At 38.7% G+C, this 24,197-nt stretch overlaps 1 protein-coding gene across 1 annotated transcript in view; it reads left to right on the top strand.

Annotated features, from left to right (window-relative positions):
• Positions 1-13,436: 13,436 nt before the first annotated feature.
• kif15.L (kinesin family member 15 L homeolog) overlaps positions 13,437-24,197 on the top strand; it is a gene marked incomplete at both ends in the record, with an annotated part of 61,948 nt that continues 51,187 nt past the window's right edge. Inside the window, 7 exon segments of the mRNA NM_001088074.1 lie at positions 13,437-13,584; positions 16,884-16,926; positions 18,518-18,704; positions 19,827-19,903; positions 21,395-21,432; positions 21,786-21,883; positions 22,685-22,864. Of these exon segments, the coding sequence (NP_001081543.1) occupies positions 13,566-13,584; positions 16,884-16,926; positions 18,518-18,704; positions 19,827-19,903; positions 21,395-21,432; positions 21,786-21,883; positions 22,685-22,864 (642 nt within the window).

The following is a 24,197-nucleotide window of genomic DNA, read 5'->3' as shown; positions in this document are numbered from 1 at the left end:
CTTTTACTGCCTGCCAAGCATGCTTAAAATGAATAAAAACTTATAAAAAACAAAACATATACCACATATTATACATATTATTGAGTACCTGATCTACAGCAAAATCCATAGAAAGTAATGGATATTTGGAAGCCCTTTTATGGATTGGCAGCATACAGGAGACTCTGTTTGGCAGTACACCTGGCTTTTATGCAATTAAAACTTGTCTCCAAGCCAGGAATTAAAAAATAAGCACCTGGTTTGAGGCCACTGAGAGCAACATCCAAGGGGTCGGTGAGCAACATGTTGACTGGGGATCCCTGCTCTAGACATTTGGGGGGGGGTGAAAAATAATTTGCTGTGGGACCCAGTAACATCTAGTTATGCCACTGTGTAATACTTTAAATAAAATCAGTATAAATGTTGTCGTTACTACAGGTTATGGCATCTGGAAGTAATTGCAATGTCCCAGTAGAGCTAGATACATTATTTGACCCCATGTGTTGGGCCAGGATAGGCTGATCCAAACATTTGGAAACTGTCCAACAATCAGAATACCTATCCATGTCCACTGGGCGTGGGCCAACTCTCAATTCTCTTGAAGGGTTTACCTAATGGCCAAATAGATACCTATCTTAAAATTGGTTGGAGAGACCATTGATTAGTAGATACACAAAAATTAGATTTTTGTTCACTCATTTTCTCATATAGTGAAATGATTTTTGAAAAGCCTAATTTCTGGTTATGAGAAGCCCTTTATGACCAACCCTAAACTACGTATGATTATTAATAACTTGGGTGTAGACAAGGAAGTCCCTTGAGATATATATGGCTCCTCCATGTAGATTTTGAGTATTTTCCTCACGCCTTTAACCTTATTCTGTTTAGTACCTGTCTTTTGTCAATTGACAACACACATGGTAGACGAGGATGTATATACCTTGCTCTAGGTTTTACTTTTAACATCCAGGGCACAGAATTAATCACTTCATTTTAGAAATCTGATCCCAATATCTATTAAGATGTATACATTTTGCTCTAAAATGTTGGTATGATTATGTTTAAATGGACAGTAACACCATAAAATGAAAGGGGTTTAAAGTAATTACAATATAATTTAGAGTTGCTGTGCACTGATAAAACGGATATGTGTTTCAGAAACACTATTATAGTTATACAGTAGCATATTAAAGAGCTGCTGTATATCTAGAGCTTATTTGTTATCTGCTAACCTGTGCCATTTAGCCCTATTTTCACGGGCGCCATTGCTACACAGCAGCTTGTTTATACACACAACAGTAGCATTTCTGAAGCAATGTACCAGTGCAGGGAAACAGTAGATTATATGCAGTTAGTGAATTCTTTAAAACACTTATTTTTTGGTGTTACTGTGCCTTTAAGATGTAAGCTTGCTTTCTCTTTATAGCATACTTTTTTTTGTCTTCATACCGTTAATATTTTGTGTTTACTATAGCTGGATTGTTTTAGCTGTACATGGTTTTTTTTTTTTTGGGAGATTCATCTCTTTCTGTATCTCTAACACATTGCTGTGTTTTGCCAGTTAAATGGCATCAGACAATGGAGCACGGATGTTTAAAAACAGTGGAGAATATTAGTGTATGGATTTTCTATACATTAAATGAGGGGAAAGGCTGCTATTTTAAAATCAAAAACCTGTTCTTGTGAGCTCTTTGTCATCAGAGGACAAGCATGTAATGGAAAAATCCATGGCCCACCTCCCTGCTGTTTTCCTATCTATCACAGTTTTTGTTATCTGTAAAGGCAGTAATTACTGTGCAGCTAAACCGCATTGAGGCTTGAATTATCCACAGAGAAAACATCTGCCTGCATTTACTCCACAGGGTAAAGGTGAGTCTGTAGTTGCCTCAGAGCGATTCGTTTTCCTAAGTCGCCCGAAGTTTCCGCACGAGGTAACTTCTGGTGACTTCGGAAAACGAATCGTTCCGAGTGACATCCTGCCGGCAATTTACATTTTAGCCGGTGGGAAGGCATGGGAGGCAGTTCGGGGAAATTAGTCAAGAGCTCAACACCTGCCAAGGACGGGGCTGGTATTACAAATTTACCGGAAATGTAGTTGCTGGTAATTTGTAATACCCTTAAAAAAAAAGCCCTTGGCCTGCCCCCTTTTGCATCACACTATGGGACTCCGTCCCCTTTTGCGTCACATACCGCCCCCCTTTGTTCCCGCCCCCCCACCAGCCGGTAAAGTTTTTCAGAAAAGGTGGCAACCCTAGTCGCCGGGCAACTAATTTCCCCGAATCTGGCTGTGTGCCCTGACCCTAAAAGTTACTGGGCAGCAAGTCAATGTTTTTTTTTGCCTCCATCCAACCCATCAAAGCTCAGGAAGCATTATGGAAAGTACTGCAGTCATGAACTCACATTTATAAAGCACTAATTGGGGTACTGTCTGTACCCCTGTGTGGGCAGCAACCACATTATCTATTCTCTCTAATTTTCTAATACATTATAATCTGAATTAACTCAATTTGGAGGATCCTTACTATACTACATGACTGAGTGCAAGGCATAGGCCCTCTGAGAATGTAGAAATGCTTAAGTGCCATATAATTTTGTGAAGCCTATTGTTTGCATGTTAGATGTCCAGCACTGGTCACAGAACATCAATAGGCACAAATCCACCATTCCATGAAAGCGGTAGATTATATATTAAGTATTATGTACACCGTGATTTTCCGGTCTTATTTGTTTTGCTTTTTAAAGGAACAGTTCAGTGTGAAAATAAAAACTGTGTAAATAGATAGGCTGTGTAAAATAAAAAATGTTTCTAATATAGTTAGTTAGCCAAAAATGTAATGTATAAAGGCTGGAGTGACTGGATGTCTAACATAATAGTCAGAACACTACTTCCTGCTTTGCAGCTCTATAACTCTGAGCTAGTCAGCGACTTGAAGGGGGACCACATGGTACACATCTGTTCAGTGAGTTTGCAATTGATCCTCAGCATTCAGCTCAGATTCAAAAGCAACAGATATGACCCATGTGGCCCCCCTCAAGTCTCTGATTAGTTACTGCCTAGTAACCAAGATAACCAGTTAGTGTAAAACAAGAGAGCTGAAAAGCAGGAAGTAATGTTCTGGCTATTATACATAGACATCCAGTCACTCCAGCCTTTATAAATTACATTTTTGACTAACTAACTATATTATAAACATTGTTTATTTTTAGTGATGGGCGAATTTGTGCCGTTTCGCTTCGCCGAAAAATTTGCGAATTTCGCGCGAAATTCACGAAAGGGCGAAAAATTCGCGAAACGGCGCCGGCGTCTCGTTTTTGACGCCAGCGCCCGTTTTTTTTACGCCGGCGCCCGTTTTTCCGACGCCGGCGCCCGTTTTTACCGCGAATTTTCGCGGGCGTTTCGCGAATTTATTCGCTCGGCGCGAATCGCGCAAATTCGCCGCGAATTCGCGCCTGCCGAATAAATTCGCCCATCACTATTTATTTTATACAGCCTAGTTTTTATTTTTACACTGATCAATTCCTTTAAGCGTCTGTATTGTTGCTAGGGTCAAATTCACCCTAGCAACCAGGCAACAGCTCAAGTGAGACTGGAATATGAGTAGGAAAATAATTGAATAGAACGATTAAATAATAAAAAGTAACATATTTATAAAATTGGACCTTGTACCTTGCAGAGCAATATATTTTTGGTTAACATGGTTAGTGACCCCCCCATCAATAAAAAAGGTAAACTGTCAGATAAATTATTAAAAACCTACAAAGAATAAAAAGACCAAATGAAGAGTTGCTAACAAATAAGACTTTCTAAAACATACAAAGAGTTAGCACAAAGGTGGACTATGCTTTAAAGGGATACTGTCATGGGAAAAAACATTTTTTTTTCAAAATGAATCAGTTAATAGTGCTGCTCTAGCAGAATTCTGCGCTGAAATCCATTTCTCAAAAGAGCAAACAGATTTTTTTACATTCAATTTTGAAATCTGACATTGGGCTAGACATGTTGTCAATTTCCCATCTGCCCCAAGTCATGTGACTTGTGCTCTGATAAACTTTAATCACTCTTTACTGCTGTACTGCAAGTTGGATTGGTATCACCCTCTCCCTTATCCCCCCCCAGCAGCCAAACAAAAGAACAATGGGAAGGTAACCAGATAGCAGCTCCCTAACACAAGATAACAGCTTCCTGGTAGATCTAAGAACAGCACTCAATAGTAGTCATTGAGACACATTCAGTTACATTGAGAAGGAAAAACAACAGCCTGCCAGAAAGCATTTCTCTCCAAAAGTGCAGGCACAAGTCACATGACCAGGGGCAGCTGGGAAATTGACAAAATGTCTAGCCCCATGTCAGATTTCAAAATTGAATATAAAAAAATCTGTTTGCTCTTTTGAGAAATGGATTTCAGTGCAGAATTCTGCTGGAGAAGCACTATTAACTGATGCATTTTGAAAAAAAATGTTTTTTCCCATGACAGTATCCCTTTAAAGCATTGTCCACCTTTGTGTTAACTCTTTGTATGTTTTAGAAAGTCTTATTTGTTAGCAACTCTTCATTTGGTCTTATTATTCTTTGTTTTCCGATAACAGGATCCCTTTAAGAATAATACACTTTATCCATAAAAGCCACTTGTAGCATTCTCTTTGGAATGTCTTAGCGAGTACTAAGCTAAGACATGAGCTGCTTGAACATTGTCAAAAATCTATATAAAATAATTTTTAAAGGGGACACACAACTGCCATATAAGCTCATCAGAAACACTCTGCCTTACAAAAACACATTATCTGCCAGTGCATTAATTCTAGGGATGCACTGAATTCAGGATTCGGTTCGGGATTCGGCTAGGATTCAGCCTTTTTCAGCAAGATTCGGATTCAGACGAATCCTTCTACCCAGCCGAACTGAATCCAGATCCTAATTTGCATATGTAAATTAGGGGCGGGGAGGGAGATCGTGTGACTTTTTGTAAGAAATGTTTTCCCCTTCCCACCCCTAATTTGCATATGGAAATTAGGATTTGGATTCTGTTCAGTATTCGGACGAAATCTTTAACAAAAAGATTCGGGGGTTCGGCCGAATCCAAAATAGTGGATTCAGTGCATCCCTAATTATCATAGCGAGTTCAGAGGGCCTATGCCTATACTTCCTTGAAAAGTGTTCTGCACTTGTTGGTAAAGATTTGGATTTTGCTATTCCTGACTGATCTCTCAGTTGCTGACCCTCGTCTGTTGATTCTCGACAAAGTGTTGCTCTACCAAAATGTTATAAAAAGAAGTTTATTTAACAGTGAGAAGAACACACAAAAACAACCAATACACACAAATAAACTTAATCTACAAGAGTTACCTAACCCCAGAATATTTAAGGTGTTGTGTTATAACCTTTCCTCCAGGTCTAGTAACCAAAAGCAACTGACAAGCTAAGTTAAAGGGGTTGTTCACCTTTAGATTAACTTTTAGTATGAAGTAGAAAGTTATATCCTAAGACAAGTTGCGGTTGGTTTTCATTTTTTATTATATATGGTTCATAGTGATTTTTATTCAGAAGCTCTCCACTTTGAAGGTTCAGCAATCTGGTTGTTAGGATCCAAATTACCCTAACAACCATGAGCTGATTTGAACGAGAGATTGAAACATGAATAGGAGAGGGGCTGGATTGAAATATGAGTAATAAAAAGTAGCAATAACAATACATTTGTAGCTTTAAAAAGCATTTTTAAATGGGATCAGTGACATCTATTTGAAAGCTGAAAAGAATTAGAAGGAGAAGGCAAATAATTTAAAAACTATAAAGAAGACCAGTCCTGTAAAGATGCATCTGTTGTTAAAGAATTCACAATAGTATCATATACTAGGTAAATTAGCCACACCTTTTGTACACTGGACTGCAGGCATATAGAAAGGAGACCAATAGCATCCTTAGGAAATAGCACTAAAGTTTGAACAGGAGAATATAGTTCAGGTGGATGCCAATCAATCTGCATCAGACATCAGTGCATATGCAGCCAATAGTGGTGACTTCACATCCTACTGATACACAAAGAACTAATCATCATTATCTTCATCATCATCAAATGAAAGTAAGCTGATATTTCTAACTTGTTTCTGGCTGGTCTTTATATTTGATGACTCTTAGCATCTTTCTGCTTCTTTTTCTTGGTGGAACTTGCATTTATACCAGAAGTATTGTCACCTGATAAGCGCTTCACTGGCTTTTTAAATAAAATCTTACCATCAGAGGGTGCTGCTTCTTCATCTGCATAACATAAAGATAACTTATTTGAAGCTCTGCAACTAAAATAGTATAAGTAATACAATAAATTACGTTTTTTACCATATTTAGGCTGGAGTGCTTACAGAAGACATATACAATGCATACTGTATATGCAAAAACTGGCAATATGAAAAAATATCAGATATGTTAGAAAAGCACCAAAAGTTACATGGTAGGGTTTATGTCCCCTTTAATGGGAAATAAATTCCTCCAGCAAAGATTGTTTATTTACATGGCACTGCAGCTACAATTAAGCTTGGCAGTCATCTTCATTTAAATGAATATGCCATCCACACACTGACATATTAGGTGTTCAGCCTGGTTGAGGTCAAGGCTCTGTGCACTCCAGGTAAATTCTTTCTCACCTATATTAGCAAATTCAACTATCTTAGTCTCTGTTAAGGACCAGTGGCAACAAATTCCCATAACTGCAGCCAGTGCTTTGAATTATTTGTAATGAGCATGTTTTTTTCATGGCACTTCTGAGTCTTTATTTAGACACTGGCTGCAGCCATGACAGCCCATATCTTAATAAAGATAATAAATAATTATAATAATTATATAATTATAATAAATGAGTTTTGTCTGCACAGCTATCGGCAAAGCAGGAAGTAGTGTTCTGACTATTATGTTGGGCATCCAGTCACTTGAGCCTTTATAGAACACATTTTTGGCTAACTATATTGAATAAAATGTGTGCACCCCCCCACCTATAGAATCTTCAGACACGTAGCTCCCTGGCCACAACCCCTGCTACAGAGGATGCAGATTCCGTGGTCCAGGCCCCCCTGTTCACCGGCCCCCCACCACCCGCGGCCGCTGGGCCTGTTTCATCTATAGTTACACTATGGCTCTCGCACACCCTTAATAAATTAGAGTAACGACACCTGGTGCACGAAGGTAGAGGATCGGCCACCTCCCAAACAGTCCAGCAGAAAGAATCCCAAGGCACACAGGATAATTGCAAGCAAGCTGCCTTGCGTGTTTATTGCGAAATGCAACATTTCGGGGTCACGCTTGAGAAAGGGGCGTGACCCCGAAACGTTGCATTTCGCAATAAACACGCAAGGCAGCTTGCTTGCAATTATCCTGTGTGCCTTGGGATTCTTTCTGCTCATCTATAGTTACGCCACTGCGTACCAGTAGTTAAGTCTGTCATAGGATGCACACTGAATCTTAAAGGGATACTGTCATAGGAAAAAAAATTTTTTCAAAATGAATCCGTTAATAGTGCTGCTCCAGCAGAATGCTGCACTGAAATCCATTTCTCAAAAGAGCAAACAGATTGATTTATATTCAATTTTGAAATCTGACATGGGGCTAGACATTTTGTCAATTTCCCAGCTGCCCCTGGTCATGTGACTTGTGCCTGCACTTTAGGAGAGAAATGCTTTCTGGCAGGCTGCTGTTTTTCCTTCTCACTGTAACTGAATGTGTCTCAGTGGGACATGGGTTTTTGCTATTGAGTGTTGTTAGATCTACCAGGCAGCTGTTATCTTGTGTTAGGGAGCTGTTATCTGGTTAACTTCCCATTGTTCTTTTGTTTGGCTGCTGGGGGGGAAAAGGGAGGGGGTGATATCACTCCAACTTGCAGTACAGCAGTAAAGCGTGATTGAAGTTTATCAGAGCACAAGTCACATGACTTGGGGCAGCTGGGAAATTGACAATATGTCTAGCTCCATGTCAGATTTCAAAATTGAATATAAAAAAATCTGTTTGCTCTTTTGAGAAATGGATTTCAGTGCAGAATTCTGCTGGAGCATCACTATTAACTGATTCATTTTGAAAAAATGTTTTTTTCCCATTGTTATGGACAGAAATATGTCCTGAGAGTATGTCCTTCCAAATTGTGGTGAATAAGTTCAGCTAGCTGATAAGAAGGAATGACACTGACACAGACAGTTCAGTATACAAAATGCTTCTCCGTGTTTATTCTAAGACACACAAAAGGTTATATAGGCTAAGTGGGAGTTATGACACCCCCGTAAGCTTGCAGTTTTGCTGTATAGCTTCAAATGGAAAGTACAAACTACAAAAGTACTTTATGCGGTTTAATTTAGCAGTCGTCTTCAGGAAACAGGTGCAGAGAGGCATAACCACAACCGTCGTGACCTTCTTAGCACGAGTCTGTTTCTGTGAAGAGGTTCCTTTTGGTTTCATCCTAGCTTGCATCGATATATGGTTTTTGCAAATAGCTAAGCAAGGAAATATAGAAGACACACACAGTATAACAGTAAAATAGACTTTTTAAATGATAGTAAACAAAATAGACTGACCAGTCCACCACAATCCCCCCTAAAAACGTCTATTTTGCTGTCCCTACCTATGTAGAAGTTTGCAAGTTGCTCCAGAGGGAATACACCATAAGGGTGGGTATGGATGTTCAGCTTAGCCTGGAGAGGCCTGCACAAAGCCAGGGACCAACCCTACCAACTTCACAAACCTGACTATCCCTGGGAAGGAAATATTCAATTTGACAGTTGCAAAACGTTAAGTAATAGCTATTCTATTAATTAAGTATTTACCATCCTTATTGGGCTCAGTAATCACCGTTGTTTCCCCAATACGTATCTGTCATATATATATCTATATATATATATCAGACCTCACAGCTTCAGAGATTTCCCTACATGTTACATCACAACTTGGTGTCTGAGATAAGTGCCATGACTTTGATATGTCACAAACACTAAGGGTGTAAGTTGCTACATGGGTGTTAGAGGAGTTATACCAGAATTGTGTGAGTCCTGCACTTGTCTTGCGTATTGCCACCTCCTGGGCTAGTCCCAGGGCAGTAGGTAAAGGATATAGAGCAATATCTGGTTCCTTAGGTGCATCTGCTTTCTTGCAGTGTGAGGCATGGATCCAGGTGGGTTTTCCTTCTAGCTTCACTGAAGTAGATGTGGTAAGGAGAACTTGGAAGCGGCCATCAAATTTGGGCTCCAAACAGTGCTTTCTCAGAAACTTCTTGACTAGGACCCAATCTCGTTGCTTGAGGCTGTGAGCACCTGTGGCAAGAGAGGGATCTGGAATAGAAGAAAAGACCTGAGCATGCACTCTTGTTAGTTCACTGATTAATTGAGATACAAAGTCAGTCAATACATTTGATTGTAATTGTAATTGTTGGGGAAAATAACACCCTAACCTGGGGGCTGACACAAACAGAATCTCGAAGGGGGACAATTTATGGTCCCCCCTTGGTGTGTATCTGACACTGAACAGAGCAATAAGCAGGCTGTCTGGCCATTTCATTCCTGTATCCTGCGCCATTTTGAACATTCTGGTTTTCACCCACGTTGGGACACTGACACAGACAGTTCAGTATACAAAATGCTTCTCCGCGTTTATTCTAAGACACACAAAAGGTTATATAGGCTAAGTGGGCGTTATGACACCCCCGTAAGCTTGCGGTTTTGCTGTATAGCTTCAAATGGAAAGTACAAACTACAAAAGTACTTTATGCGGTTTAATTTAGCAGTCGTCTTCAGGAAACAGGTGCAGAGAGGCATAACCACAACCGTCGTGACCTTCTTAGCACGAGTTTGTTTCTGTGAAGAGGTTCCTCTTGGTTTCATCCTAGCTTGCATCGATATATGGTTTTTGCAAATAGCTGAGCAAGAAAATATAGAAGACACACACAGTATAACAGTAAAATAGACTTTTTAAATGATAGTAAACAGAATAGACTGACCAGTCCACCACACCATGACAGTATCCCTTTAACAGTATATCCTTAAGATTCTGACAACCCTTTTTCATACACCCAAGATGAATATCATGATGCACAATGGCAAGCAGAGGCTATAGTTGTTCAAAAGTTGCAGCCACTGTACTCTGGTAAAGTAAAAATGTGTTCTTTGAGGTGAGGAATCCTGCTTCACCATCAGGCAGCAAGTCTTGACTTGACAAGTCTTGCGGGATGCCAGGAAAATGTAATTTGACTGAATGCATAAATTCAGACTTTAAAGTGGTGGTAGAGGAGTGACAACAAGTATACTGTACTCTGTCTTTCTTGCCTATTCCATGCTTTCTATTTTATGGCAACTAACTGTGGTTGAATATAAGAATTTAATAATGTTGAAAATGTGTGTCCATAATTCCGATGTTTTGGATCCAGAGAGTATGAAGTGGGAGGTAGGTATTACTATATTTTTTACACACTTATGATTCACATTTCAGGGGGAATGCTGCACTTCATTTATAGAACTAGAGCAATTAGCCATAAAAAGAAAGCTTACATTTTGTCACTATAGCTAAATGCAAGCTACAAAGGAAAAAACAATGTAAAATGTGTTTTCAGTACCAGTACTTCCATCAAGAACCTGTCTGTCCGAAGGTCAAAAAAGAACTTGCCAGGGTTCAAGATTAGAACAGCATACAACAGGAACAACCCCAGAGGAGTTAATTTACAACAGATTTAGTCCACAATGAAAATGACATTTGGATTTAAAGGGTGTCTTACAATGGAATCTTCTGAAACTAACTAGGATTTGATATCAGTAGAGCAAGCCATCCACGGGTAGAGTGACTCTCCTGACCAGGCCACCAAATCTCTGCCTGAGTTCCATGGGTGTCCACAGAAAACTTTCCATGAGGGAGCAAGTAAGCTAATATCACATAGGGTAGCACCCAACTGAAAATGAATCTATTCATGGCAATAGATTAATCTATTCATGACATAATCTGATAATAAATTAATACACTCTTACACAACATTTACAACTGTTATTGTTGTTTAATGCTATTCTGCTCTACTCAGCGTAGGTGGAAACCCTGTTTTTTTACATAGTTCAGTTATCAGGGACACGCTTCCTCCATCCTAAGCTCTCCAACTAACATGGGAACAGCCAATGAGCACTCCCTACTGCTTGTTTGTTCTTATCTTAGCCAATCCAATTGCTACAATTAACTTGATCACTGACACTGCAGGTTTCCCATCAAATCCTCCTTAGTCCCTTCTGATATCAATGTGTGAGTAAAATATGTTTAAGGCTTGCTTTGGGGTGGGAAGTATAAAAAATGTTTTATGTTGTTGGGAATCAAATTTACAAATAATTTCTTGGAACTAGCTGAAGAAGTCAGGGTGGGGCAAGTGCCCCCTCTTGCCCCCTTCTGCGGACACCTATGAGTTCTACATATAAGTCTCTATCTGAATTGGGCTATTCTAACTGTTTTGTACTCTGGCAATAACTGAATCACAAGAAGGGATAAACACATTCATCAATCACAAAAAAACATTGCCAAATTGCGTTCTTCTAGCTGACCAAATCAATCAGTATCTGACAAGTCCCTCATCAGAGATTTGGGCATAAAGTATTTGCAGAGAAATACACACCACCGATTCACTATAACCACTTTTTTTTTCTCATAGCACTTAACATTGCCAGGCAATGTTATTTGCAACATTGGAAAGTACTTATTATGATTCCATTTTATGCTCAGGAATGTCTGTTTATTAGCACTTGTACTAGCATTACGGACTGGGGTGTCCAGTTACCGCACTTCCTGTAAATCGCAACTTGTTTCTTTACTTAAACAAAATAAATATATATTAAAAAAAAACAAAGCTGGACACACCAATAGGAAATCATTTCATTAGCCCTCATCACTCCGTAAACTGTTTAAGAGTTTTGGTTCTTAAGGTGTGTATTCTGAAAGTGTGGGAATACAAATTAATGGAAACTTTCAATTCTCTGAAGAATGGACTAAACCTGGGCCTTGGATTCATGGCTAATTATGTGGACTATGGACTGCAACATGTCAGGAATACCAACATGTCTGGATATGGACTAAGAGATCATATGGAATTCCTTTGATTCTACACTCCGATAATTCAGCCCTAATTTATACTCAGCCTCTTTGACCCACATTGTCTTGTACCTTATCTGCTTATCTCTTGCAGATCCCCTCGTAAATGACTTCTATGAGCTGAATGTTGTATATATACCAGAGAACACCACAGCTTCAGTTTAATCAGCTTGAAAAATGAACTAAAATGTCCAGAAAGAAAGCTTGCTATGTCATACCTCCCAACATTTTGGAAGTAAAAAGAGGGACAAAAAAAATTTTTCCGCACGTAGTGCAGCAATTTTTTTGACTAAGCCCCTTTCTGTGGCCACATCCCCTAATTACCATGTTTGTTTTACAAAATTTGGCAGGTTATGAAAGTTTGAAAATATTTCTCCTTATCTAAACTGTGTTTTTGTGTCTCAAAATTGTTACAAAGTATCTTATTTGCACCTGTGGATGTTCTGGGCTCTCTGCTAAAAGCCAATTAAGTGAGAAACTTTGTTTCTTTTTCTGGCTGTTCAGTGCACAGAAAAGGGGGACTTTCCAGTACAAATGAGGGACTGCGGGTTGAGCTGTCAAAAGAGGGACTGTCCCTCCGAAAAAGGGACAGTTGGGAGGTATGCTATGTTTAAATTAGTTAGCCAATGTCACCTTTATACCACTTTTGTTATTTTTTTATTTCAGAAGGGTTGCACTGTAACGTATAAAGAATATCATGCCGGCTGGCTAGCCAAAGTTGGCAACCAGTAGGGTTGCCACCTTTTCTGGAAAAAATTACCAGCTTTCTTATATATTTATCTTTTTTTCCTATTAATAACATTGGGATCAGCCATCGTTCGTACCGTAAAATACCGGCCAGGTGGCAAATTGCCTATTCGCAGAAACCCTAACAATAAGTCTAATAATAACAGCACATAAGAGTTTATAGTAACATTTACAGTGTTGCATGAGGATAAAAAAAGCAGTTTTCATTTTTTTCTTCCGCCACTGTAAAAGGCTGGCAGAGCACTGGCGACACAGGCCAGTCCGCGCTCATTTGCCCAAGCAAAGCTCGTTTGCACACGCGCGTTCCCGATTGCGCACGCGCGTCCTCGTTTGCGCACTGTCGGGACCTGCATTGGCCGGCGCTGAGTTTCACTGTAACAATCACAATAAACCCTCAGCGCACATATACCCACTATGCTGCATGCTGCCTCTGAGAACTTCCTAAAACAACGAGAATTCGCCGGGGTCTCGAAAGAGACAATTCCAGACAATCTAATGTGGTAACCGAGATTCTTGTTCGACAGCCAGTAACAATCATGGCCGCCTGAGGTAATGTATGGGCTCTGTGAACATTGGCTGAGATAGAAATGACTCGGCCTTCAGTGGGCGTGGCCTGTGACAGGCGCTGGACTTTCTGTGTTGCGGCTCTTAAACATTGGAGCGCCAAATTTGAAAGTTCCGCCGTTTTGACGGGAAAGTGTTTCTGTAAGAATCGGGATTTAAATTGGTGACGCTCCAGCTGAAGTAAACTTAAAGCAGGATGCCACCGGTAACCAAAGGTATGAATTTAATAAACACAGGACCTCCAGCTCCTTTATGTAATAATCCTTGGTGATGGAATCTGTGTATGTTTTACATGTGCTAATGCAGGGGTAGGGAACCTGCGGCTCTAGAGCCTCATGCGGCTCTTCATCCTGCTTGCTGCGGCTCAGTCTTGCGGCTTTGCCTGTCAGGTCGTATTTACAGCCCTCGCACCTGCTGGTGGCTTCTTGAGTGTGCGACTGCGGTAAGCACACTCAAGAAGCCGCCAGCAGGTGCAATTGCTGTATAGACGTCCCAGGAGTGACAGGCAAGTCTGAGCCACAGCAAGATGATTCATCGTGGTCCTTACCGCGGTCACACACTCAAGACAAGAGAGAGACGATCAGCATGGAGCTTCAGAAACAGAAGTCACATTAAACAGATGAGAACACTAGCATTTAATAGGGCTATTCAGTGTTTAATTTATTTCAAAGTAGCCCTACATATATACAATGTTCTTCTGTTTGTTGTATTCTGTTGTTGTAACAGTTAAAATTAAAAAAAGGTTAAAAAAAGTGTATACGCTGTGTTATGCGGCTCCAGACTATTTTTCTTTAGTGGGAGAGGGGCAAAATGGCTCTTTTGATAGTAAAGGTTGCTGACCCCTGTGCTAATGAGACGTGAGCAGTAAGAGTATTATTCCTACAATAGATGGATGTTATAGGGTTGGACAGTCCTTTTCTGCTTTATGTATAACCCAGTCCCAGAAGCCTGAGCTTTCCCTGCGCAGATAAACCTCCTTCAGAGGAATGTCATTGTCAGATATCACCGGCACAGAGCTTGTCAAAGTCACGACTTGACATTTCCAAGGGAATGTTTTACATACTAAAGGGAAAAGTGCATGCATGTCACAATTATGCTACGCGTTTCCATCACCACAATAAATGATGGAGAGAAAAAATGCATAGGAAAAAAAAAATATATATATATTACTTTTATTAAAGGGCGATTCACCTTTAAACAGGGCTTAAACTAGGGGTAGGCAGAAGGGGCTGGCCGGATTGCCTGGGGAGCACAGCATCTGCATTGCCCGGCACTGCCTTTAAGTTAACGTTTAGTATGTTATAGAATGGCTAATTCTAAAGGTGGCCATCATAATGCAGCCAACACGGGCTGTCAATTGCTGGACAGCATCAATGAACAGATGTGCCCGCGATCCCATCGGATTTTTAACCCTGCCCGAACGAGGAAGCTCATCAGAGAGCCCCACACACGGGCCAATAAGCTGCCGACTCGGTCTGAAGTATTGCCAGCTTCAGAAACTTATCAGTTTCTTTCTTTTTTTTTTTTTTATATTTTCTTATTTATTTGCCTTTTTCCAAATGGGGGGAGTCAGTGACTCCATCTAAAAACAAATGCTACAAATGTATAGTTATTGCTACTTCTTATTACTCCTCATTCTTTTCCAGCCCTCTCCTATTCATATTCCAGTCTCGTATTCATATCAATGCATGGTTGCTAGGGTAACTTGGACCCTAGTAACCAGAATGCTGAAATTGGACAGGAGGGTAATAAAAAGCTAAATATCTTAAAAACCTCAAATAATAAAAAGTTAAAACCAACTGTAAAATGTCTCAGAATATGATTTTTTTGCATCATACTAAAAGTTAATGTAAAGGTGAACAACCCCCTTAAAGATAAAAATCTGGCCAATTGGTTACTTTGAAGTATCGGTAAATTTGCAAAGATGTAATGGCACCATGCTCATTCAACAGCCCTGGGTCCTTTGGCATAAAACACTATTTACAGTCCTTTTCAGACACAGAATTAGAAATAACAATTAGGGATGCACCGAATCCACTATTTTGGATTCGGCCGAATCCTAATTTGCATATGCTGTCAACAACTGTCAAAGGGTTTTGCCTTCCATATTGCTCTGGCTTGCATAGACATATTTTGTTATGTGCATGGATTTTGGGACCTTAGCATCAACATATTCCCATACTGGGACACTTGTTTGATAAGCAAATATTAGGGGTGCACCGAATCAATCCCTAATTTGCATATGCTAATTAGGGGTGGGAAGGGGAAAACTTTTTTTATTTCCTTGTTTTGTAACAAAAAGTCACACAATTTCTCTTTCCGCCCCTAATTTGCATATGCAAATTAGGATTCGGTTCAGCCTGGCAGAAGGATTCGGCTGAAAAAGGCAGAATCCTGGGTTCGGTGCATCCCTAATAACAATACATTTGTAGCCTCACAGAGCATTTGTTTATTAGATGGGTTCAGTGACCTCCCCCCAACCCGTTTGAGAGCTGGAAAGAGTCAGAAGAAAGTGGAAAATAAATAAAAAACTGGAAAAAAAATGCAAATCGAAAAGTTGGTTAGAAATGGCTATTTTATAACATACTTAAAGTTAATTTAAAGAGGAACCACCCGTTTAACCAGCAGCTCACAAGGTTTCACATCCTATCCAGCCAAAAATGGAAGAGCTGGCTGGTCCTAGCAAGCTTTTGTGTAGAATTCTTAGTGCAAAGAAAGAACTTTTAAAAGGCAAGTGTCTTCTATTTTCAAAGGTGTATAATGCAATTACAAAAACATTTTTTTTGACACTATGGGGACCATTTATCAAAAGTTGAGGTCAGGTTTTTTTCTGCAATTATTTTCAGATGTAAGTACATTCAAGATTTAGCAATATCGTGTTTTTTTTCTTAGTTACATTTTTTTTGTAAATATGTTGCTAATCAAGAAAAGCTTGTGTTCATTTGTTTTTTCCATTGGGAATACGTAAAAATGTAATTTTGCATTGTGCTGATCTTTAGTACAGGTATCGGATCCGTTATCTGGAAAACCCGTTATCCAGAAAGTTCAGAATTACAGAAAGGCTCTCACCAATAGACTGTTTTATCCAAATAATCCATTTACAGATTTTTAGAAACTATTTTGATTAATCCTTATTGGAGGCAAAACCAGCCTATTGGGTTTATTCACTGTTTACATGTTTTTCCAATAGACCAAAGGTGCAAAGATGCAAATTACGGAAAGGTCCGTTATCCGGAAAACCCAGAGGTCCCGCGCATTCTGGATAACAGATCCCATATCTGTATCTTTGGACTGTAACTGTGACATCTGCAGCAGTGCTGTGTAACAATGTTTCTTGGAGCTTTGTCATTTCATCCTGCTGAATCACTTGATGAAACGTTGTGTATGTAATGATTTGCGCACTAAATAGTTTTACAGTATAAAATCGGTGTTTATCCAATTTAAGCAGTGTTGACTTTTGCTCTGTAAATGGAAAATTTGAGCCTTTTTAACTTACAGATCTTTTTGTTCCTAGGTGATCCGTCTGATGTGACTGCACCTCTCCCCTGCTTGCCCAGGTAATAATAAGGGTGGAATTCCATTCAATAGCCATAGCCAGATTTTAAGCAAAATCTAATGCAGCTTAATGTTCTCAGGAAGGATGCACCGAATCCAAGATTCGGTTCGGGATTTGGCCTTTTTCAGCAGGATTCGGCCGAATCCTTCTGGCCGGCTGAACCGAATCCTCATTTGCATATGTAAATTAGGGTCAGGGAGGGAAATCGTGTGAATTTTTGTCATAAAACAAGGAAGTAAAAAATGGTTTCCCCTTCCCACCATATACAAATTTGGATTCGGCTCGGTATTCTGCCGAATATTTTGCAAAGGATTTGGGGGTTTGGCCGAATCCAAAATAGTGGATTTGTGCATCCCTAGTTTTCAGTATGCTTGCTACTGTACTTTTCTCTAAATACAACTTAATTTATTTAAAGGGAGTATAAACCCAAACTCATAATTATCTTTCCAACATACATTAATTTAAGGAGATGTATAGCCAAATAACCCCCCCCCCCTCCTAAGCATGCAGACATTAATGAATAATATATATGGTGCTGGTTTCATTATAGCTTTCATATCACTAAATGAGCCCTTTATTGGAGTTCCACATAGATCGTCTATGGTCCCTGTCTGTGTTTCAAATGAAGGGTGGGCATTTTCTAATGTTCCCTGCCAGAAGCACAGTAGGAGGGGGGATAGTGAATCGCAGCCCTTCATGCAAACAAGCAAAAATGAAGTCCTGGTTGGAGGAGAGCTGACTACTGCAATATTAATTGAGGGATAAATTTTAAGTCAGGACCAAATTATTAATACTCGTTATGAAAGGGGTTGTTCACCTTTAAATTAACTTTTAGAATGAAGTAGAGTGTGATATTCTGAGACTATTTTTTTTACAAATGGTTTTTGAGTTATTTAGATTTTAATTCAGCAGCTCTCCAGTTTGCAATTTCAGAAATCTGGTTGCTAAGGTGGAAATTACCCTAGCAACCAAGCATTGATTTGAATATAAATAAGATTTTTTTAAAAATTTGGAACAAATATAGGAGAGGCCCTGAACAGAAAGGTGACTTATAAAAAGTAGCAAAAACAGTAAATCTGAAGCCTTATGAAGCATTTGTTTTTAGATGGGGTCAGTGCCCCTTACTTGAAAGCTGGGAAGCCTAACACTATAAATAATGAAGACCAATTGAAACGTTTCTTAGAATTGTGCATTTTATACAAACTAAAAGTTAACTTAACGGTTAACCACCCCTATTGATACAAAAAATTTGCACTCTCCGAAGTCACTGATTTTGGCAACCAGGCATCAATTTATGATCCCAGTTTGAGAAGTACAATAGAAATGCAAGGTTGCATCTTTAATTACTGGATGAAACAGTATTGTTTTTAGCATGCAGGGTTTAAAGTAGCAGGGACAGTACCCCATATTTAATTATTTAATCATTAAAATCAAGTCTGCATATAGAAGATGTAATATTTATGTATATATGTTACAGTATAGCCAAAGGCCAGGGATAAAGTTTGCGTTTACATATGCCACAGGGTGAGACTCTGTTAGCCATGTTTTTTTCATTAGTGTGCAAAATAACAGTTGTGCATACTTCTTTACAGTGCTGAAGGGGATGCTATTAAAGTTTTTGTCCGGATCCGCCCCCCGGTGGAGGGAACCCTGACTGGAGTAGATGGGGAACAGGGTTTGTGTCTCACAGCTCTGTCTTCCACTACAATCCGCCTCCATTCCAAACCTGAGCCAAAAATGTTTACATTCGATCATGTTGCAAATGTGGATACAACTCAGGTAATGCTTTTTTCCTTTATGGTACCATTATATAATACATTTCAGTCTCAAAAGTATAGTGCAGTATGTAATCATATCCCGTATAGAAGCCTGGGAATAGTTTAGAGCATTCTTTTTTTTTTTTGTTTGTTTTTTTTTTGTTTCGTTACTTGGAAAGGCATAGTAGCTAGAGTTTGCATTTATGAATGGGTTGGATATACATATCAAACCTCCCTCTTTTCTTGCTTACTTGCCAGGTAAATTATCTTGAAAAAGGTGCAATGAATTATATTACTCAAATGAAATGTTTCCATATTCATAACATAGCGGTCCTGGTGGTTTATTCAACATGAGTTCAGCCATGGAAGGAGAGGGGGAGTAAATTCCACCCAAGAGCTTAAATTATGAGTTAAACTGACCATATACACTGGGATGTTGTTGCCATGTATTTTATGGGATGTATTTGCGAAATGAGCCGATCTTTCACAGGGACCAACAATTGAATCCTATAGCCTCAATGTTGTTCTCAACCAATAGAATTCTCAAACCAGCCTAGCACATATCTTGCTGATTTTCAACCAGATATCTGGAGGGGTTCCTTGCATATGGCCACCTGTCAATCTAAGAAATACAGAGGACCTGTCAACCTAATTCCAAATCCTATCTTATTATAATAGTCAAACAAAAACAACTTTACTAATACTTGGGTATGGATGTCTTATCCATACCCAAGAATTTGGGTTTCATGTTTAATTTGAAAATGTACTTTTATTATTCACCATTTATGTGACTGGTCACCTTTAAGTTGAGCCTAATAGTTCATTTTAGGGGCACAAGATTTGCATTAGAATTTTCTTTACTACTGGGAAAAAGCTATGCTGGCAAATATTTGATATCTCTCTGTACTCTCTAGGAAGAAGACTCAGGCAGTGCTCCTGGGTATAAAGAATTAATAGGCCTATTGTTGAACAAGGGCCTCCATTGCTGTTGTTTTGTTGGCATTTCTGTCTTATGAAGATATGTTGCTCTGTACTCTGTACAGGGCTGGGTTTTATGTCTAGTAATTTTTGTTTTCTTTATTTTAATAGCGGCTTAATGACATTTAAATACAGCACGAAATTTATATATTTTTTTCTATTCCAGGAATCTGTATTTTCAAGTGTGGCGAAAAATATTGTTGAATCTTGCATGAATGGTTACAATGGCACCATCTTTGCTTAGTAAGTTAAAAGAAATATTACATTAAAACATATTTTGGTCATTTACTCTTCATTATTAGCTCACCAGACCACTGATTAGTAAAAATTAAAAAAATGTTTTAGCCTTTTTCAGTTTTGGTGGTGAGTAGCAGTGCAGTAGTGGGTTAAAAATCCTTGATTTGAATTTGCAGCTCGATCCTATTCACCTGTTTTTAAAAAAAAATTTGTTTTTTTAAAAAAGTTTTAATTGGTCATTTTTTCTTTTTCGAATTTGGAATTGATCGGGTTTTTTATATGCTCCCATAAACTCGAAATTCGACCCTTGATAAATCCGCCCCTTAAAGATACAGTTTTAAAGTTTCAATATAGCAACTGTATGTATATTGAGCAAACCATGTGAGTTATTTCTCTTTTGCTGTGTGTTACTTTTTTCAAACTGAATTTGTTTTGTTTTTTTCCCACATGTCTATAATGATTTTTATTCTTGTGATAAAACAAGGCTACAGCCATGTCTGAAGGCAGAAGCATAGCAACATTCTGGCTTGGTAAATCTGTTTGCCCCTAGTAAATATTTTCAGTGCTCTATTGCCTTTGCACCTATTGCCCCTAATTAAATTGCTTCCCCCACTGGAGCTATAGGATGACACTGCCCACTCTCTGGGTGGGAGATACAACACTGTCAACAACTGTCAAAGGGTTTTGCCTTCCATATTGCAGTATGAGTGCACAGACATATTTTGGTATGTGCATGGATATCGGGACCTTGGCATGGACATATCCCCATACTGGGACACTTGTTTGATAAGCAAAGTATCAAGTGCCTTTCATTCTAAATTTCAAATATATATATATATATATATATATATATATATATATATATATATATATATATATAGAAGCAAACTATGTATGGAATAAAATATTCCAATTCTCAATATGTTTTGCATGCTGCAATCAATCAATGATAAAGCTGATTCAAAATATAAGAAATAAGGTCTCATGATACTAACTCGCCAAGTAATGGAAGAGGTCCAGGTGCACTGCCCTGAACCTTCAGCTAAGGGAGCCGATCAAACCTGTATTGTATTGGAGCAGGCACTCAAAGAGCAGTCTTCCAGACATATGTGTATTTGGTAAACATGGGGGAAGCCTTACTCATTTCGTATCCTACAGATACTTTTTTTTACAACAACACCGCTTATTTAAAGGAAGAAACACCAATGAGCACAAAGATTACTATTACTAAACCCTTTCAGGAGTGTAGTCTCCCAATAGGAAGAAGCTATATAGATTCCATCATAAGTGAGAGCCTGCCTACTACTACATGTTGAGAGGTAAAAAGGCAGTTTTTTTTTTTTTTTTTTATACGTATTGCCCAGTCAGATCAAAAAAGTTTGTTCAAAATGTTTTCAGTTTTGTTTTAATATTTTTCTTTGAACATATGTTGGTGTATAAAACAATTATTTATCTTAGCTGAAAGTCTGATTCCTTCTCATTTTTCTTTCGCTACAGTGGCCAGACTGGCTCAGGGAAGACATTCACCATGCTGGGTAAGGTGGTAGCTTCTTAATCATATTATTATTATTATTAGTAGTAGTAGTAGTAGTAGTAGTAGCAGCGGCAGCAGCAGTAATCTGGATTTTTGTTTTTTTCTGCTACAACAGTTTGTGTATTGGCATAGCTCCATTCCTGGTTGTCTTTGCTCACATAAAATTTCAACCTGTTGCCTCAGGGATTCAGTATAGAAAACACTCCTCGTATTTCAGCTTAGCCGATTTTCCAGTAAATGCGCTCTTTATGAATTTGGTTACTTGCCTTTCTAATGTTTAATATGTGTGTTTTCATTTTTCTGGAATTTCCAGATTACCAGGAGCCATCAATGTATTTTTTTTTCTCTTCTCAGGGCCTTCTGAGTCTGATAATTTCACACACAACCTCAGAGGAGTTATTCCCCGGAGTTTTGAGTACCTATTTTTCCTAATTAATCGTGAAAAAGAAAAGGTAAGTTGTACGCTCAAACTATCTGACTGTGGGGAACCTGGTGCAAAATTTTAGACTACCTGATTCTGGTCAGAATTTCATGTGTTAGCAGAGTAGCGATCTATTGAAAGTCATCCCTTGATCCAAGCTTGGCGTTCATTTGAGGGTTTGAACTTTACGGACTTTGGTCTTATTTCAACCTTACTTAAGTATGTAACTTTTTAAAGTCTCCATTCTTTCCTTGTCAGGACATTGTATTTCTGTCGCTGTGTTTAATCTTTAGTAGGTTTATTGAGAATGATTATTACACCTCGACAAATGACTAGAATGCCATAGCTTTATTAAAACTCTGCTGACACAACCATTTCCTTATTGGTCCATCACATGGTTGACTAAAATATTTGTTTTAACAAAATTGTATATCTTGTTTTCCTCCAGGTACTGTTTATATTTGAAACAATAAGAGCATTTTATACTGGCGCCATCTCACAAACACATTATTTATTAATATTTGTTAAATGTTATTAGTTAAATTATATATCACTTCTAAGAGCTTAGCTACCAAAGAACAACAATTCTAGAGCAAAATTATCTCTTATACAGCTACCAAGTGGAATGCTTTTTTACATGACTTGGTAATTGATTTGAATATTATCAAACCAGGTGGTCTCAGACTATGTAGCTGGCCCAACTAAGGGTCACCAAAACCAGGGGAACAGCTTAAAGGCATTGATCTACTCCAAATTTTTGTAATATCTGACTTTTTATTAATTGTGGTATGTCAAAAATTATATTGCGTGTTTTTTTTTGTTTATTTTATAGGCTGGGGAAGGCAAAAGCTTTTTGTGTAAGTGTTCTTTTATTGAGATTTACAACAAACAGATATTTGATCTATTGGATTCAGCTTCAGCAGGACTGTTCCTAAGAGAACATATAAAAAAAGGAGTGTTTGTTGTAGGAGCTGTTGAACAGGTGGTAACTTCTGCTGCTGAAGCATATCAGGTAATTGTTTTAAAATTAACAATATGTAATGTTATGTGTTCACTTTCCAAACACCTTTTCAGATCAGTTGTTTTCAGACTGTTCACCAGAAATAGACTTTTTTTCAATAGCTTTCCTTTTTTTTTTTTTGTCCCCAATTTTTCCAAAATCTAAGTTTAGAGGTTAAGGGGCACTCCGGCTTCCAAACCAAAAAATAAAGAGGCCCACATAACACAGAAACCCCTAATATACCCTTTATAGTTACCTGTTTCTTCAAAAAGTATAAATAAATATCATTTTCTATGCTGAAATTTAGCTGTTTAACAGTTCTACTTTTTCTGCATCATTTGAAATCCTGGTAGGGAAGGAGGGACTAAACACTTATGTTACAACTTGTAACAACTTCTCCTCAGTTTACAGACAGCTTGCAGGAACTACATAACCCACAATACATTGCACTGTGATGTTATGTTCCTTACTGAAATCATGTGTGCTGGGAATTGTGGGGTTTGGAGGATGCAGGCTAAGGACAGATTGCTGCTGATACAAAGTAATAGTAGGCAGCTCAGCAAAGTAGTCCGACAGATCAGCTTAGGGAACTGTTCCAAACCATTAAAAATCATGAAAAGTCTGCATATTTTTTAATTGATGTATATTGCAAAGTTGCTTGAAATTATGTTTACTTTTCAAAAAGCATAGTAACAACAGGGGTAGGCAACCCGCGGCTCTTCATCCTGCTTGCTGCCGCTCGGTTTTGTGGCTTTGCCTGTCATGTCATCTATACAGCCCTCGCACCTGATGGCGGCTTCATTAGTGTGCGACTGCGGTAAGATAATGGTTAGCTTACTTGTTGTCACACACTTGGGAATCCGCCAAAAGGTGTGAGGGCTGTATAGACATCCCTGGTGTGACAGGCCAGACCGAGCCACAGCAAGATTCATCATGGTCCTTACTGCTGTCACACACTCAAGACAAGAGGGAAGATCAGCATGGAGCTTCAGAAACAAGTCACATTAAACAGATAAGAACACTAGCATTTAATAGGGCTATTCAGTGTTAAATTTATTTCAAAGTAGGCCTACACATACACACTGCACTTCTGTTTGTTGTATTCTGTTGTTGTAACCGTTAAAATAAGAAAAGGTTAAAAGTTTATAAGCTGTGTTATGTTTTGCGGCTACAGACTATTTTTCTTTAGTGGAAGAGGGGGCAAAATGGCTTTTTTGTTAGTAAAGGTTGCTGACCCCTGGAATAGAAGGTAATTTCATCATCATCATCATCATCATTTATTTATATAGCGCTGTCAAGATACGCAGTGCTTTAAGGTAATTGGAAAAAGTCTTTCTTTCTGGTG

The sequence above is a fragment of the Xenopus laevis genome, chromosome 6L, assembly GCF_017654675.1.
Source record: "Xenopus laevis strain J_2021 chromosome 6L, Xenopus_laevis_v10.1, whole genome shotgun sequence".
Lineage (NCBI taxonomy): Eukaryota > Metazoa > Chordata > Amphibia > Anura > Pipidae > Xenopus > Xenopus laevis.
The sequence above is the reverse complement of the archived record's forward strand: the minus strand, read 5'-3'. Positions and strand labels throughout refer to the sequence as shown.